Here is a 14,752-nt window from a genome sequence, read left to right as displayed (position 1 = left end):
TGCATTAAATTTATGTTTAACTTTATTTTGCAATTTTATGAGCGGCGCCTTCGACTTGTAAACATTTGATTAAGAATGTTATAATGTCAAAGCAATAATCATTCATTTTTTATTTGAAGTGCTGATACTACGTCTCGAATAGTTAACAACATCATGTAAAATCTCCTTAAATGTTTCATAGTTTGCAATACCTTATAGCTGAGCATAGGGCATATTACTTTCGTCCCCATGAAACCTATACTAAACTCAGAAAAAGGTTGCATACATTTATTTTCTTTCAATTCTTCCTCCCGCCCCACCCGCCCCCCGCGTGTAATTGCTATGCAACACTGCAATGGCGTAGCATGGGCCCATGAATTTAGGGGGCATTGTGGTAGGGGGAAGGGAGTGGAAACCACGGCTTACACTGAAATGTGAGAGAACAAGCAATTAGGCCGTCGTGAGGGGTGCAGGTGATCCGTGCCTACTGCAGCTACGCGACGCAAAACTCAATGCGTACGTTGCTTTGTGTTCGCAACCTAAGCTAGCTGATTCCTGGACTGAATTCAAATGTAAGAATAGTCACAATTGGGTAGAACAGTGTTCCATTGCGCATCATCATCTTAACCAGAAGGACTGCATGACTGAGGATTCACAAAAATGGTAAGAACTGACCGGAGAAAAAGAAAATGTTTGGATACATGACTATCTATTGCGTGTGAATAATAATCACAATGATGATTCTAAAAGTTGTTTTCATTCTATATGAAAAAGGGTTAAAGCGTAAAAGTCGCTGAAGTAGTGCCCATCTTGCAGAAAAAGCTTGAAGTCTAGATTTCACGATTGTTAGGCGTAATAGTATATTTTGTAAAGCGCTTAAAAACATTTGTATTAGGCGCTATATAGAAGCTAAATATTTGATTTGATTTGATTTATTGGTTTCTGCATCTTTTTTTTTTTCATCATACATTTTCATAAACATAATATGGTTTGACACAATATTTAAAGTGTATATAATTTATCACACAATGTGGAGCAACAGGATATGAAACGATGAAACGGTTGGCTCAAGACCGAGGAACTTGGAGAGAAACTTGGAGAGACACTTGATATAGAATTTTGGATGGGTCACTGAACCTGTCATAAACTGACAGATCACTATTGATGATAATTTTATACAGATAATAAACGAAATTAAACAAATATATTGAATGCATAATTGACATACATTAGATGTAGGAGGGCTACATAAATAAGCAAATTAGCTTGACGTGCCCGCAGCCCTCAACTTAGATACAACAATAACAAAATAAAAATAAAAAGGAGTGACTTGCAGAGAAGAAAAGGAAAGGGGAGAGAAGAAGCGTTAGTAATAATACAATAAATCTCATATACTCTGCCTAACAGTGTCTGCATTCTGAGACCATTCTGACGGTATTTTGCATAGACTGCTCCTTATTTGACACAGTCAGAGACTTGAAAGTACTAGAGTCTGCTCAAGACTTTATGGACTGTGGTAAAAAAAAATGTCTAATTAGAGTGTGTGCCTGTATACTAGACCCGCCTTGCTGTGGGTCGCAGCTTATTATCGTCTGAAAAAAACATTAAAAGTATGACCCCTCAAGGAGGGGGGGGGGCACATTCTTGAAGTTGTGTACTTAAGGTAGGCCGATTCTAATTAGGTTAGAAGGAAGGAACATGACCGCCTACATCTCTATGCTAGTCGAGATGATAATTATATGATAAGATAAGCGACATAAAAATATACATAAAAAAGGATTATGAAAGAGTTTCATCAGAAATTTTAAATCATGATAATATATTATGTAAACCTGTTTCTAATTACAGACCAGTAATCTAAAGCTTCATTGGAAGTGCATATATGGCACGGTGATCTTCCTTTCTGTTGGTATGTACCCTACTCCTTAAAATACAATTTCAAAACCTATTTCAACCCTATTTAAATGATTGTTATCTATGTTTTTTTTTACTAAATTTGTTAATATGCTCATACGTAATATTTTTCTTTGTTATTCTTAAACAGAATTTAATTTTTCCTTTGTATTCATAAATCTATTTGACATCTTTTTGTTTATTCATGTTAGACTTATTTAAGTATGTATTCTTTCTAGGAGCGTAGAAAAATAAGATTCTAGATGAAAAAAATAGCATTGTAGCGTGCAGTGGCTTTACTATCCAAGATGCACATCTACTGTTACCCTTCGCCCACAACAGCAGGAAAGGAACAGGGAGGGAGAGGGGAAGAACGTGAAAAAAAGGTGATATGACCACTTTCATCCACAAAAGGTGGCCTTGTTTATTCACATTTTATAAACATAATACGATTGGTGCCCCTAGCTCCTATAATGTCAGTGCCCCTCTCAAGACCCCCATGCAAACATCCACACTTTTGTTTGTTATCATTCTACTATCTCCGTATTGTTACTTTTATCATTAAAATTATCATTATTATCATTTTATTATAATTATCTTCATCATCAGTATTATTACTATTATTATGTTTTTGTCGGTGTTGGTGTTCGTTGTATCATAATAATAATAATAATGGTGGCTTCTTATATAGCGCACATGTCCGTCACGTTGTGACGCTCCTGGCGCTGCCCCGATCATAATCATCATCACCATCAACGTCACCACCACCATCACCATCATCACTATCATCATATCACTATCACCGTCAACATCATTATCATCATTATCATTCTGGCACACAGGTTTACCCGCGCCATCAGATGCAATGGAAATGACACAAACCTGCTGCAAGAACGTGTTTGGACTCAACTACACCTTACCAATGTTCAACGAGTGTCAAAAGAAGCAAAACACCAACGGCAGTATGGTACAGATGATTCCAAAGCTCATCACTGCTCCGATGGCGGCTAACGGTTGCCCTAGACGAAAAGGAAAATTAGGAATTCCTCCCGGATACAGAACATGCAAATTTCCTGGTAATTATTAAGACCCCCCCCCCTTTAAAAAAAAAAAGTAATACAAAAGTAGGTTTTATTTATGAGGGCACCACTCGTTCTCCGAATTTAAATTTTATGACGGTTCGTAATTCCAGAGAATTTTTTTTTTAAATTCCAGGCCCGGTGGTTTATTACCCCGAAAATTAAATAGGGTTCGCAGCTCCCAAACATTTGGGCTTTACATTCGCATGGTCTGTTCCTCCGAAGGTTTCATTATTCCGAAAATGGAATGGGGTTCATAATTTCGAAGGTTCATAATTCCGAGAATGATATAGTTTTTCAGGCCGTTCTATTGAATTTTCGTATTTATCACCATTCGGAACTATGAACCTATGCATTTTCGGAATTACGAAACTTCGGTTTAACGAAGCTTGGGCAAAACGACATGTACAATGGGAGTGGAGGGGGGGGGGTCCTCCTCTTTGCCCCCGCGCTCAATAAGTTGCATCTTTCTCCAACTACTGTATTCACTCATCAAATTTATAGGGGAAATCCATCCTGGGTTAAAGCACGAAATTGAGAGGAACCGGTCAGTGATAGTTTGAGCAAAGTCCGATTAAACATAAGAAAGTCATGCATTTTCGAAGTTGCGATAAATTAAACAAAAATAGAAACTCTGTAACCAATATGTTCTGCATGTACACAAAATTTATTTTAAAAAGGACATTTTCTTCTGTGTCGATGACGTAATAGATTTTTCCATACAGGGGTTAAATGGAAATATATTTGCAATAGTTGTTTTTATGGTGCTTGTATGATTGAAGTATTTTTGAGGGAAAATAATATATGATTTGTTTTGGTATAGTACAGAGCAAATGATGGGCCTCGAGTTTACCCCGTTACCTTGCAAACCTCACGTTTAGAGTTCTGCCAGATTTGTGTTTTGTTCTCATTATGTGGCAAAATGCATTTATGGTTGTTATTATGGTGCTTGTATGATTGAAATTTTCTTCGAGGGAAAATAATATACGATTTTTTTTGGGTATAGTACAGAGCAAATGATGGGCCTCGAGTTTACCCCGTTACCTTGCAAACATCACGTTTAGAGTTCTGCCAGATTTGTGTTTTGTTCTCATTACGTGGCAAAATGCATTTATGGTTGTTTTTATGGTGCTTGTATGATTGAAAGTTTCTTTGAGGATAAAAACAAAATTAGTTGGGCGGTATGAGTACAGAGCAAATGATGGGCCTCGAGTTTACCCCGTTACCTTGCAAACATCACATTTAGAGTTCTGCCAGATTTGTGTTTTGTTCTCATTACGTGGCAAAATGCATTTATGGTTGTTTTATGGTACTTGTATGATTGAAATTTTCTTTGAGGGAAAATAATATATGATTTTTTTTTGGGTATAGTACAGAGCAAATGATGGGCCTCGAGTTTACCCCGTTACCTTGCAAACCTCACGTTTAGAGTTCTGCCAGATTTGTGTTTTGTTCTCATTACGTGGCAAAATGCATTTATGGTTGTTATTATGGTGCTTGTATGATTGAAAGTTTCTTTGAGGATAAAAACAAAATAAGTTGGGCGGTATGAGTACAGAGCAAATGATGGGCCTCGAGTTTACTCCGTTACCTTGCAAACATCACGTTTAGAGTTCTGCCAGATTTGTGTTTTGTTCTCATTACGTGGCAAAATGCATTTATGGTTGTTTTTATGGTGCTTGTATGATTGAAAGTTTCTTTGAGGATAAAAACAAAATAAGTTGGGCGGTATGAGTACAGAGCAAATGATGGGCCTCGAGTTTACTCCGTTACCTTGCAAACATCACGTTTAGAGTTCTGCCAGATTTGTGTTTTGTTCTCATTACGTGGCAAAATGCATTTATGGTTGTTTTATGGTACTTGTATGATTGAAATTTTCTTTGAGGGAAAATAATACATGATTTTTTTGGGGTATAGTACAGAGCAAATGATGGGCCTCGAGTTTACCCCGTTACCTTGCAAACCTCACGTTCAGAGTTCTGCAAGATTTGTGTTTTGTTCTCATTACGTGGCAAAATGCATTTATGGTTGTTATTATGGTGCTTGTATGATTGAAAGTTTCTTTGAGGATAAAAACAAAATTAGTTGGGCGGTATGAGTACAGAGCAAATGATGGGCCCCCGAGTTTACCCCGTTACCTTGCAAACATCACGTTTAGAGTTCTGCCAGATTTGTGTTTTGTTCTCATTACGTGGCAAAATGCATTTATGGTTGTTTTTATGGTGCTTGTATCTTAGATACACTGTCGCTCATATTGGTGGAATATTTTTGTTTTACCCCAATTCATGAAATTATTTGAAAAATAACTTAAAAATAATAGATCTAGATAAAAGTATACATTCTCAGATTTTATTGAATAATAATTTGCAAATGTGTGTTTTGCGTGACTGCTAAAGCATGTGTATGTTTCTATGCTTATCAAATAGGGGACCTACGCCCTTAAGTCATAAATGACAGTAATGAGGATGAATGCCTCACAAAAGGGCACTAATATAGCACATCGACACGGTTTTGATCCTGGGGCCTCAAGGTAACGAGGTCATTGCTTTGTCACTGAACCATGACTGTACGCAGCGGGGGCTAGGGTAGGGGGCAGTTTCCATAAATTAAAAAAAAAACAGAAAATGCAATTTTTTTTCAATAATTTATTGCATTTTACCCCGGTTCCCAACATAAACAAATCCTCTGTGTGCCCATGTCTTGAGCCTTAATGCATGGCCATCCCTACCTTAGCCCCTGCTGCGTACAGTCATGGTTCAGTGACAAAGCAATGACCTCGTAACTGTGAGGCCCCAGGATCAAATCCGTGTCGATGTGCTATATTAGTGCCCTTTTGTGGGGCATTAATCCTCATTACTGTCATTTATGACTTAAGGGCGTAGGTCCCCTATTTGATAAGCATAGTAGCATACACATGCTTTAGCAGTCACGCAAAACACACATTTTCAAATTATTATTCAATAAAATCTGAGAATGTATACTATCTAGATCTATTATTTTTTAAATATTTTTAAAATAATTCCATAAATTGGGGTAAAACAAAAATATTCAAACTATATGAGCGACAGAGTAGTTTCTTTGAGGGAAAATAATTGGTTTATTTGTTAATTTTTTATTTTTATTTAATTTTTTTTAATTTAATTTTTTATTTATTTATTTATTTATTTATTTTATTTTATTTTCTATTTTTATTTTTATTTTTTTTAACTTTCATTTTATTTTATTTATTTTTTTATTTTATTTATTTATTTATTTATTTATTTATTTATTTATTTTTTTTTTTTTTGGGGGGGGGGGGGTATAGTACAGAGCAAATGATAGGCCTCGAGTTTACCCCATTACCTTGCAAACCTCACGTTTAGAGTTCTACCAGATTTGTGTTTTGTTCTCTTTACGTGGCAAACTTCATTTATGGTACAAAATACCTACTAAAAATAGAAGGGATGACCTTTTATTATACTAAACTGCACTCGGTAGAAAATTAGTATAATAGCCTTTATCTTTGCTGTACCTCTTGCCAATACAAAGTAGTATGTACCGGCGTTTGTGAAGGAGGAGCAAAGGGAGTAATATTATTTAGTTCCTCCTTTCAATTTTCGACCAAGGGAAAACAATTTTAGCATGCTGTATGTACTAGTAGCTGGCCGGGTGAAGAATAATTGTGTTAGCTCTTGTAAGATTGCACTTGGAAATGTATAGAATGAAAACAGATCGTGGGGGGGGGGGGGGAGGGGGTGTCACAAAGACCGAGATCAACTTAAACTGGAACGATCACTAACGGGCCGTTCATGCCACTGGTTGCTCTCACATTGGTTTCTCAAGGGATGTGATAATCGTGGTCATAAATCTACAGAATTGACATTTGTTTTACAGTTCATTGTTGAAGAAAAATTTAATGTAATTTTAAGTTCTACGTTAGACTTGGACTTATACTAAAATATTATGATAGTTAGTATTTGCCCCTAAAAACGAATGTTGAACCAGATGTAGAATTTGAGGAAAATTCTCTAAAAATTGTGTCTTTCGATAATTTTATTTCTTCAACATTTAACCAAAAAAAGAGTAAATTCTATAAATTTGAGAACACGATTTCCACGTCCCTCAAAGGGGTTGCCATATTCCAAGTCCAACTTAAGTCGATATTAGTCTTTTGTGAAACGACCCAAGGTCTCGAAAGACCCTTATATTGAATGATTATTTTGTAAATCAAAGTATAAGTACATGTACAATTATTCACAGAAATATAATGCTAAAGAGAAAAGAATATAAGCTTTGACTGGACAAAACTGGTAGTTTTCTTATTTCCATTTCAGTTAGTTCATATAAAGTTGTAGGTTTTCCGTTTGATTGAGTATGCAATAAAAAAGGAAGACCAAAACATGCTCACCCGACTAATCTACATACGCATGAACACACACACATAAACACACACAAATTGAGTTTCCTTCCTTTATCTTTAATAGATTGTGACAAGAAGCTTTGTGAAAACGGCTGGTGCGAGGAGACTATGGAAAGCTATCTATGCCACTGTTCACCTGGTTTTCAAGGGAAACATTGCAATGAGCGTAAGAACAATATATCAAAGAATTTGAGATCTGATAAAGGTTTTAAAAAACATTTAACAAGATTATTGTGTAACCTTTCCTATTCTTTAAATGTCATGTGAGTTTTGAAGATAATCATAGCAGTAGACCTAATAGTAGCGATGGTATATGGTTCAGAAAGTTTGAATGTGCAGAAAGTAGAAGAAGTTATCTTCAGGAGAAAAGTAAGAGCCCTGATACGGAATATGCGTGGTATGAAACTGTTGTCTGATAGAAAGAACATAAGTGACCCGTCAAGGAAATTTTAGGTCATTTACCTGGTTTTCGAGAAAAAAATTGTCTTCGATTTTTTATTTTTTATTACTGGCATTTCGGTTCCGCCTTCTCGCTTTGCTCCCCTTTTCCCTTGATAAATCTCTAAAATCTCTAAAAAGAGTGTATTCCTTTTTTCTTTATTCTTTTCTTCAAAAATCTTGGAAATTGTCACGGATCAACATTATTTTTTATCATCCCATGAAATCCCACAGTAGAAGGTTCCATAACATGTCAGTAGAGGTGTTTAGGTTTTACTACATACATAATTTATACGTCTGAGGTTGAAATGCTGGGAAGAAACAAAGCCGAGTGGTGACATCTTTTTATTTCAAAACCCAGTCCAGTCCAATTGATTGGAATTTATTTGAATTTAATTTCAATTTAATTCAGCCTTTTCACACAGATCATCATTATTATCATCATCATTATTACTATTAAATGCGTTCTATGAATCTTGTGTCACGGCAGAAGCACCCTCAGTTATTACTGACTTCACGGACATGTCTACAATCATACCGGCCGAAATGACGCAAGTCTCCGCCACGGACGGTGAGCATTTCCTATCATTCCCGTTGCACAGGAGGTTTCAATTTCCTGATGTAGGACTGTGTTATTTGAATCAAATCTATGATGACTAATAATTTATAAGTATCATTGTCCATACGGTGTCACCCTCAAACTACGCGTCGAAGACGACAAACGTCGCTAACGCAGTCCTACGTCGGGCGAATGACACCTCCTGCCCAACGTCCGGCATTATAATCGATACATGCCTCTTGTACACGAAGCGCCATTAATTGTTGTGACGCATGGCTGGATCAGTGAGTTGTGCGGTGTTTGACGCACCATGGTAGATTGACATTCAGGAATTGTCAACAAAATTAATAAAATATGAACAGTACAAGGGTCCTTTGGAATTACTGACTCACATTCTGTTGTCCTTATCTTTTGTGGCACTTTATAGCAGCATTATTGATGATCATCATTAAATGTGCATTAAAACAAAATTTAGTCGAAACGCTTTTATCAATCATTCAGGATCAAAAGCGAACGACTTAATGAAATGTAAGGTTTTTTAAAACCCTCCTAGTGTGCCTTTTAGTATGATCACCCTTTCTGTTACTTGTCAATTTGACATTTTCTTTACAAAGGTTTGTAAATTTCTTGTTCAGGGCTCTCATCCACCATGTAAGGTGCTCAAAGAACTCCGATATTACCTAAGTTATTATTTCTATTAGCTAGCCTATCGATACGGAGCTCACAACATTCAAGAAGGTCTTTCCTTAGAACCAGTCAGGTGCCCACCCCCCCCCCCCCCACTCAGTGTTATTTATGGTACGCATATGCGTGTTCCCTTCTTTTGAAAACACCCCTAAGTCCGGTGTGTAATGTCCTTTTTGTGTGTGTACGAGCCGGACTTTGGTGCGTGAAAAATACCCCTTTACCGGACATTTTGGTAACACGCATTCGGTCATTCCGACCCCCGGAGTGGGGGGGGGGGGGGGCCGGGGTGCCAATTTATTACACCTTGTAATTTACATGGCTAATTTAACATGCAAGACATAATATCTCCCTGCGTCGGAAGTAAACCTTAATTGTCTAAGAAATAAGATGTAAGTACCAAACAAGGATCGAATCAGTGACCTTTTCCTGTTAGAGGCCGGTCCACTGAAATTCAATTCTCTCAACTACGACACCTTTGTATTTCGTATCAGTTCCTATCTTCCCACGTGACTGTGCTGAGATACAGACTGGTGGACTATCCAATCTCAGTGGAGTGTATCCCATCTATCCCGATGGAGTTGGTGATGATCCTCTCTTCGTTTACTGTGATATGGAAACGGACGGTGGCCGCTGGACGGTGAGAAATGATGATAGCTAGCATTTCATTTTGTTTCAACCCCATTCACTATTAACATGATCGCAGCGACTTTCAAGAAACAAGATGGCAACCATTTTCGACAAATTACCCTTGCCGTGTGCGTCGCCTATTGAAATATGCGAACATTTTCAATGAGGTATTACGTAATCCGAAAAATAATATTTGAAATATAATTTTAATGACTTTTCAAAAGTGGATTGTGTTAATAATCAACTCTTGGGCAATATATACCATGTATCCCATTTCATGCATCAACATTTTCACTCTCCACCCTGGACAGGTGTCAACGGGTACCTCGTGATTGCTGGGGTATATGAAAGGGCCCTCATGAAGAACAGAATCGATATTGGTTATTGATATTGATTTGGTTTATTTTTTTAAAGTCTTAACCATCGCATTCTTATTAGCCGACAATCGAAACTGCGTATCCTTGTGATTGGTGCGAAATGTGGTAACATCCATTCTTCATCGTGCTGCATGTTCCATCCTTCCTCTCTCAAGTATTATTAATGTTCTGAATTAATCATTAAAACACACACACACACACAATCCCGCTCACTCTTCCTTTCCCCTCTCTCTCCCCCTTCTCCCTTAATTTCTCTCGACACATTTCTTTATCTCTCCGTCTCTTTTCTCTCTTTCTTTCTCTATCTCGATATCTTTCTCTATCTTTTTCTATCTCCCCCCTATCCCTCTCTCTCTCTCTCTCTCTCTCTCTGTAGGTCTTCCAGCGTAGACAAGATGGTTCTGTTGACTTCTCTCTCTCCTGGTCCGAATACAAGCACGGTTTTGGAAACGTTTCCACCGAGCACTGGCTCGGTAACGACAACATCCACCGTCTTTCCCGTAATAAGACCTACGAGCTACGGATCGACCTCGAAGACTTCGAGGGACAAACGCGCTACGCCACCTACAGCGATTTCAATATTGCAAACGAGACCGCAAATTACATCCTGGCATTTGGCAACTATTTCGGAGACGCAGGTAGGTAATAGGGCGATCCCCTGCAATGCGTCTTGTACATGATAATTTTCAAAAGTATGATCCTCGTGGATTCACTAACGTTATTAAAGAGTTAAGTCAATTAAGGCTTTTTTCTTTCTTCTTTTGCGTACATGAAATAAATGGGGGGGGGATGTCGTTTTTAGACACATTGCAACGCATGGAACCACAGGGTAGGCCTATCGCAGGATACGTTTTACGTAAACGGTAAGATGGCAATGCGCGTACAGTAGGCTAATTATTATACGGTAATGCAGTAAAACGGCAAATTCAGTAATACCGTAATTCTGTAATGTGGTTCATAGTAAATCGGTCAAAGGCCACATGGTTTTACAATCATACAACAAAAAAGTGCTCTTACCCCCCCCCCCCCCCCCCCCCCCCCCCCTCGCCCGCTTATTCATCGGCCGGCTGAGGCGTTGCGAAATTTTCGGCCCGATTTAAAAATGTTAACCCCCCCCCCTTGGACAACTCCTGCGTACGCCACTGCATACGGTAATACGATAAAAACGGTTATACGTATATATATATATATAGTGTCATATAGTAAAACCGTAATTCGTTTGTACAGTTAGTAAAATACGTTATTACAAATGCTCTTGCACATTATGACGCGGTAAACAACAGTGGTGTGTTTTATTAGTGTTTTTTGTATTGTTTGTTTATTTTCTTTAACCCGTAAATGGATAGCAAGTGGGGAAAGGAAGGGGTGAGAAAAGTATTCATGCTTACTAACGAATGCTCCTAAACGCATCCGTCTGTTACATCAATATACTATATACAGAAGAGACAGCAGTCCCCGACGGACGGACGGACGGACGGCTTCGTACAATACAAACACACAGCCTCAAGTCGAGTACGGAGAGATCGTATATTGAACATGTATAAATCAATAATTTCTCATTTCTATGCAGGTGACAGTTTGCGGTATCAGTATTATTATCCGTTCACTACATGGGACCGCGATAATGATTTCTATGAGGGAAACTGCGCCTCTTATTATCAAGGAGGCTGGTGGTACCATTTTTGCCATTATGCTAACCTCAACGGCCAATACCTGAAAGGTCCAACGGGGAGCTACAACATGGGTGTGGTATGGGATGGCTGGCGCGGTCTTTCATACTCCCTCAAGAAGACGGAGATGAAGCTTCGCCCGACGTAATTAAATAACAAAGGACCCCTCTGGACAACCTCCCTAGATCTAAGCAGGTGTCGGTTTTACGCGGGGTTTCGTAAGCACAATTAAGAGCACCGCACTTTACATTTTGTATTTTATCACACACAGCTTCTCAGCTTTTTTCACTTTGAAAAGGACCCCCTTAAAACAGTGTTACTCATTTAAGTATCAGTTTAAAATAAAGGGAGTAATTTTACGCCGTGTTGCTGTAATTAAAGTAGATATTCATTGATTTTAAAAACTAACTTTATTTTCATTATTGCAAAGTTGAAACTTTGATTCGACAAGGTTATCAAAATTCAATGCTTGGGAACATTCGAAGTAACGATTATTATTTATTACAAAACGCTTAAATACAGCCCCGGCATAGCACCTGAAGAGTTCTCCGAACGCTGCTGAGATGTGTGAGATCACAGTATGGACATCACTTGCACAAGCAGACGATGTCCCATGACATCTCACACATTTTCAGTGCCTGTGTTTTCATCTTCTCTTGAGTTCTTTCTCTTACTTCACTACCGTCAGGCTAATTCTATTGCCTCACTCTAAACCCCGCGCAGGTTTTATTTTGATGACAAACGCAGCGATACAAAAATAAAGGAATCTGTCGCTTGTAAACAAATTAAGACGCCATTGTATATTCAGCTGCACACACCGGGGTATGTACGGCGTTTCAAGAGGGAACAAATGCCGTCCTTAATATCAATCCGGGGGTTTCCAATTTGAAAGTCTGGTTTCTTTGATTGTTAATTCAGCCCTATCCTGTGTATTTACAAGCAAAATATTTTAGTTATCAGATTCTGGTCATATCCCCTTTTGAATGGTTTGACATGCCATTACATTTATATACACTAAACTCATTATAATTTGAGAAAAAATAGCTTTGCAATTATGTTCATTCTCTATGCGATGTCGTCTGCTTCGGCGGTGTTGGTCCATATAGTGACGTCATTAAAACATCGTTATTTTTCCGGCGAATCTCTCGTATATCCCAGCTGCTATGGAGGTGGTTGTATTTGTATTTTTTAAAATCACCCGATATGTGGTTGACCTAAAACTTGTCCGATGTCCATATGTTAGCTTACCAGTTTCTAGTGATACATTAGTTGACATATTTGTGATCTTCTTTGAATTTCACCTTTAAGTGCTCGCACATACTCACTTAAATAGAAAATAATCCTACATTTTCGAGGTTTTTCGGGGAATATGTACTTTGCTCTTTCTGTTTAAAACATACATTTCACATACTGATCCAGGCGCGCCGGAAGCAGTTTGAAATTGGGGGGGGGGGGGGGGGGGGGGGGAGGCAAACATTCCAGGGCTAGGGGGCTCACCTTCCAGGGGCAGTGACGTAATGAGCAAAAACGTTTGGAAAAGGGGGGGGCAGAAGAAAAATCTGCATCACCATCACTCTTACACGTTACATGCAGGCCCCGCGGAACATTTTTCAAAGTGGAGTATTAACGATCAGGTAGAGCGTAAATTGGCGTGGGGTCCAGGGCCTGGGCCTCGGCAGGGGTCAAGAGGCTGAGCCCCCGAAAGCTCAGGGTGTTTAGACATGAAATTACGGTTAGATAAGCATATTTAGATACCTTATTTGTGACACTGGCAGGTCACTGATTGGCGGAGAGTCCAGGGAGCAGAGCCCCCGGAAGCTCAAAGGTTTTAATATTTCTCTACGGTCAGATGAGCATCAAGCGGCAGCCTTAGGGCCCTTGGTGGGGTCCAGGGGGCAGAGCCCCGGAAGCTCATGGGTTTTAGGTATTTAATTACGGTCAGATGAGCATCCAGGGGCCCGCCTTAGGGCCTTTGGTGGGGTCTAGGGGGCAGAGCCGCCGGAAGCGCGGGGGTTTTAGGTATTTAATAAGGGTCAGATGAGCATCACGGGGACCGCCTTAGGGCCCTTTGTAGGGTCCGGGGGAAGAGCCCCCTCAAGCTCTGGGGTTTTAGGCATTTAATTACGGTCAGATGAGCATATTTTGAAACCTCATTTGTGACATTGGCAGGTCACTTATTTTTTTTTCTCTCTCTTTCTTTCTTTTTCTCTGTAACATAATTTTTTCAAAAAGTGAGGGGGCACGAGCCCCCAAGCTCAGCCGTTTTGCAGACCATGACATAAAGGCTTCTAAATAAGCATATTTTTCGCCCGACAGTAAATTTGGGAATTTCCCCCAATTCCGGCGCCTATGTACTGATCATCATTATCTACATCAAATTATATTTTACACACACACACACACACATATATATATATATATACATATATATTACATTAAGTTTATTACAAAGTTTCCTTTTTCTTCTATATAATAACCTATAACTAATGCTTTTTCATTAATATTATTTGCACATGAGAGTAATTATAAAATACGTTTTCAACAATTCTCCCAAAGAAATCGATCCTTTTTACGTTTCAACAAAACATAAGTTCTTTCTGTTTCTTTACATATATCACATTGGTCATTCTCCATTATACTCCATCTGCATAGGTCATGTTTGGATGGGAAGATAGTGTGCAATACTTTAGAATTAACTCATTAGCTCATACTGTTATTAGTATTATTATGACCATCAATAATGTTCTGTAGAAAACGTACTTCAGAGGAGAGAGTATATGTAGAAAAATATAAAGATAGATATCTTTCAAAAACAGTTCTCGCATTCTTGCATATAAAGTAACAGTCAATCTACTAAGTCATCAATGTTAAACAGACACACATTGATGATGAAATAATCATTGATTAGTATCGATTTTAATGCGAACCCATTCGTTTTCAATACTTATATCGTAGTATAATAAGCAAATTATATTTATATTAAATTGTTTTTATCTCATATAAACAATCTCTCGTTTATATTTTTGTCTTCGTTCCTACTCTTC

General features: G+C 38.3%; 1 protein-coding gene across 1 annotated transcript; it reads left to right on the top strand.

Moving 5' to 3' along the window:
- The first annotated feature begins 401 nt into the window (after positions 1–401).
- LOC582999 (microfibril-associated glycoprotein 4-like) lies at positions 402–12,151 on the top strand. The gene is made up of 8 exons (XM_030978319.1): positions 402–642; positions 1,828–1,888; positions 2,715–2,948; positions 7,415–7,516; positions 8,279–8,359; positions 9,526–9,671; positions 10,415–10,676; positions 11,609–12,151. The coding sequence occupies exons 1-8, from the start codon at positions 640–642 to the stop codon at positions 11,854–11,856; spliced, it is 1,137 nt and encodes a 378-aa protein (XP_030834179.1). The 5' UTR covers positions 402–639; the 3' UTR covers positions 11,857–12,151.
- The last annotated feature ends 2,601 nt before the right edge of the window (positions 12,152–14,752 follow it).

This window comes from Strongylocentrotus purpuratus, unplaced genomic scaffold (genome assembly GCF_000002235.5).
Source record: "Strongylocentrotus purpuratus isolate Spur 01 unplaced genomic scaffold, Spur_5.0 spur5_scaffold_1, whole genome shotgun sequence".
NCBI classification, from domain to species: domain Eukaryota; kingdom Metazoa; phylum Echinodermata; class Echinoidea; order Camarodonta; family Strongylocentrotidae; genus Strongylocentrotus; species Strongylocentrotus purpuratus.
Note: the sequence above shows the minus strand (reverse complement) of the source record. Positions and strands in the feature narration are given on the sequence as shown.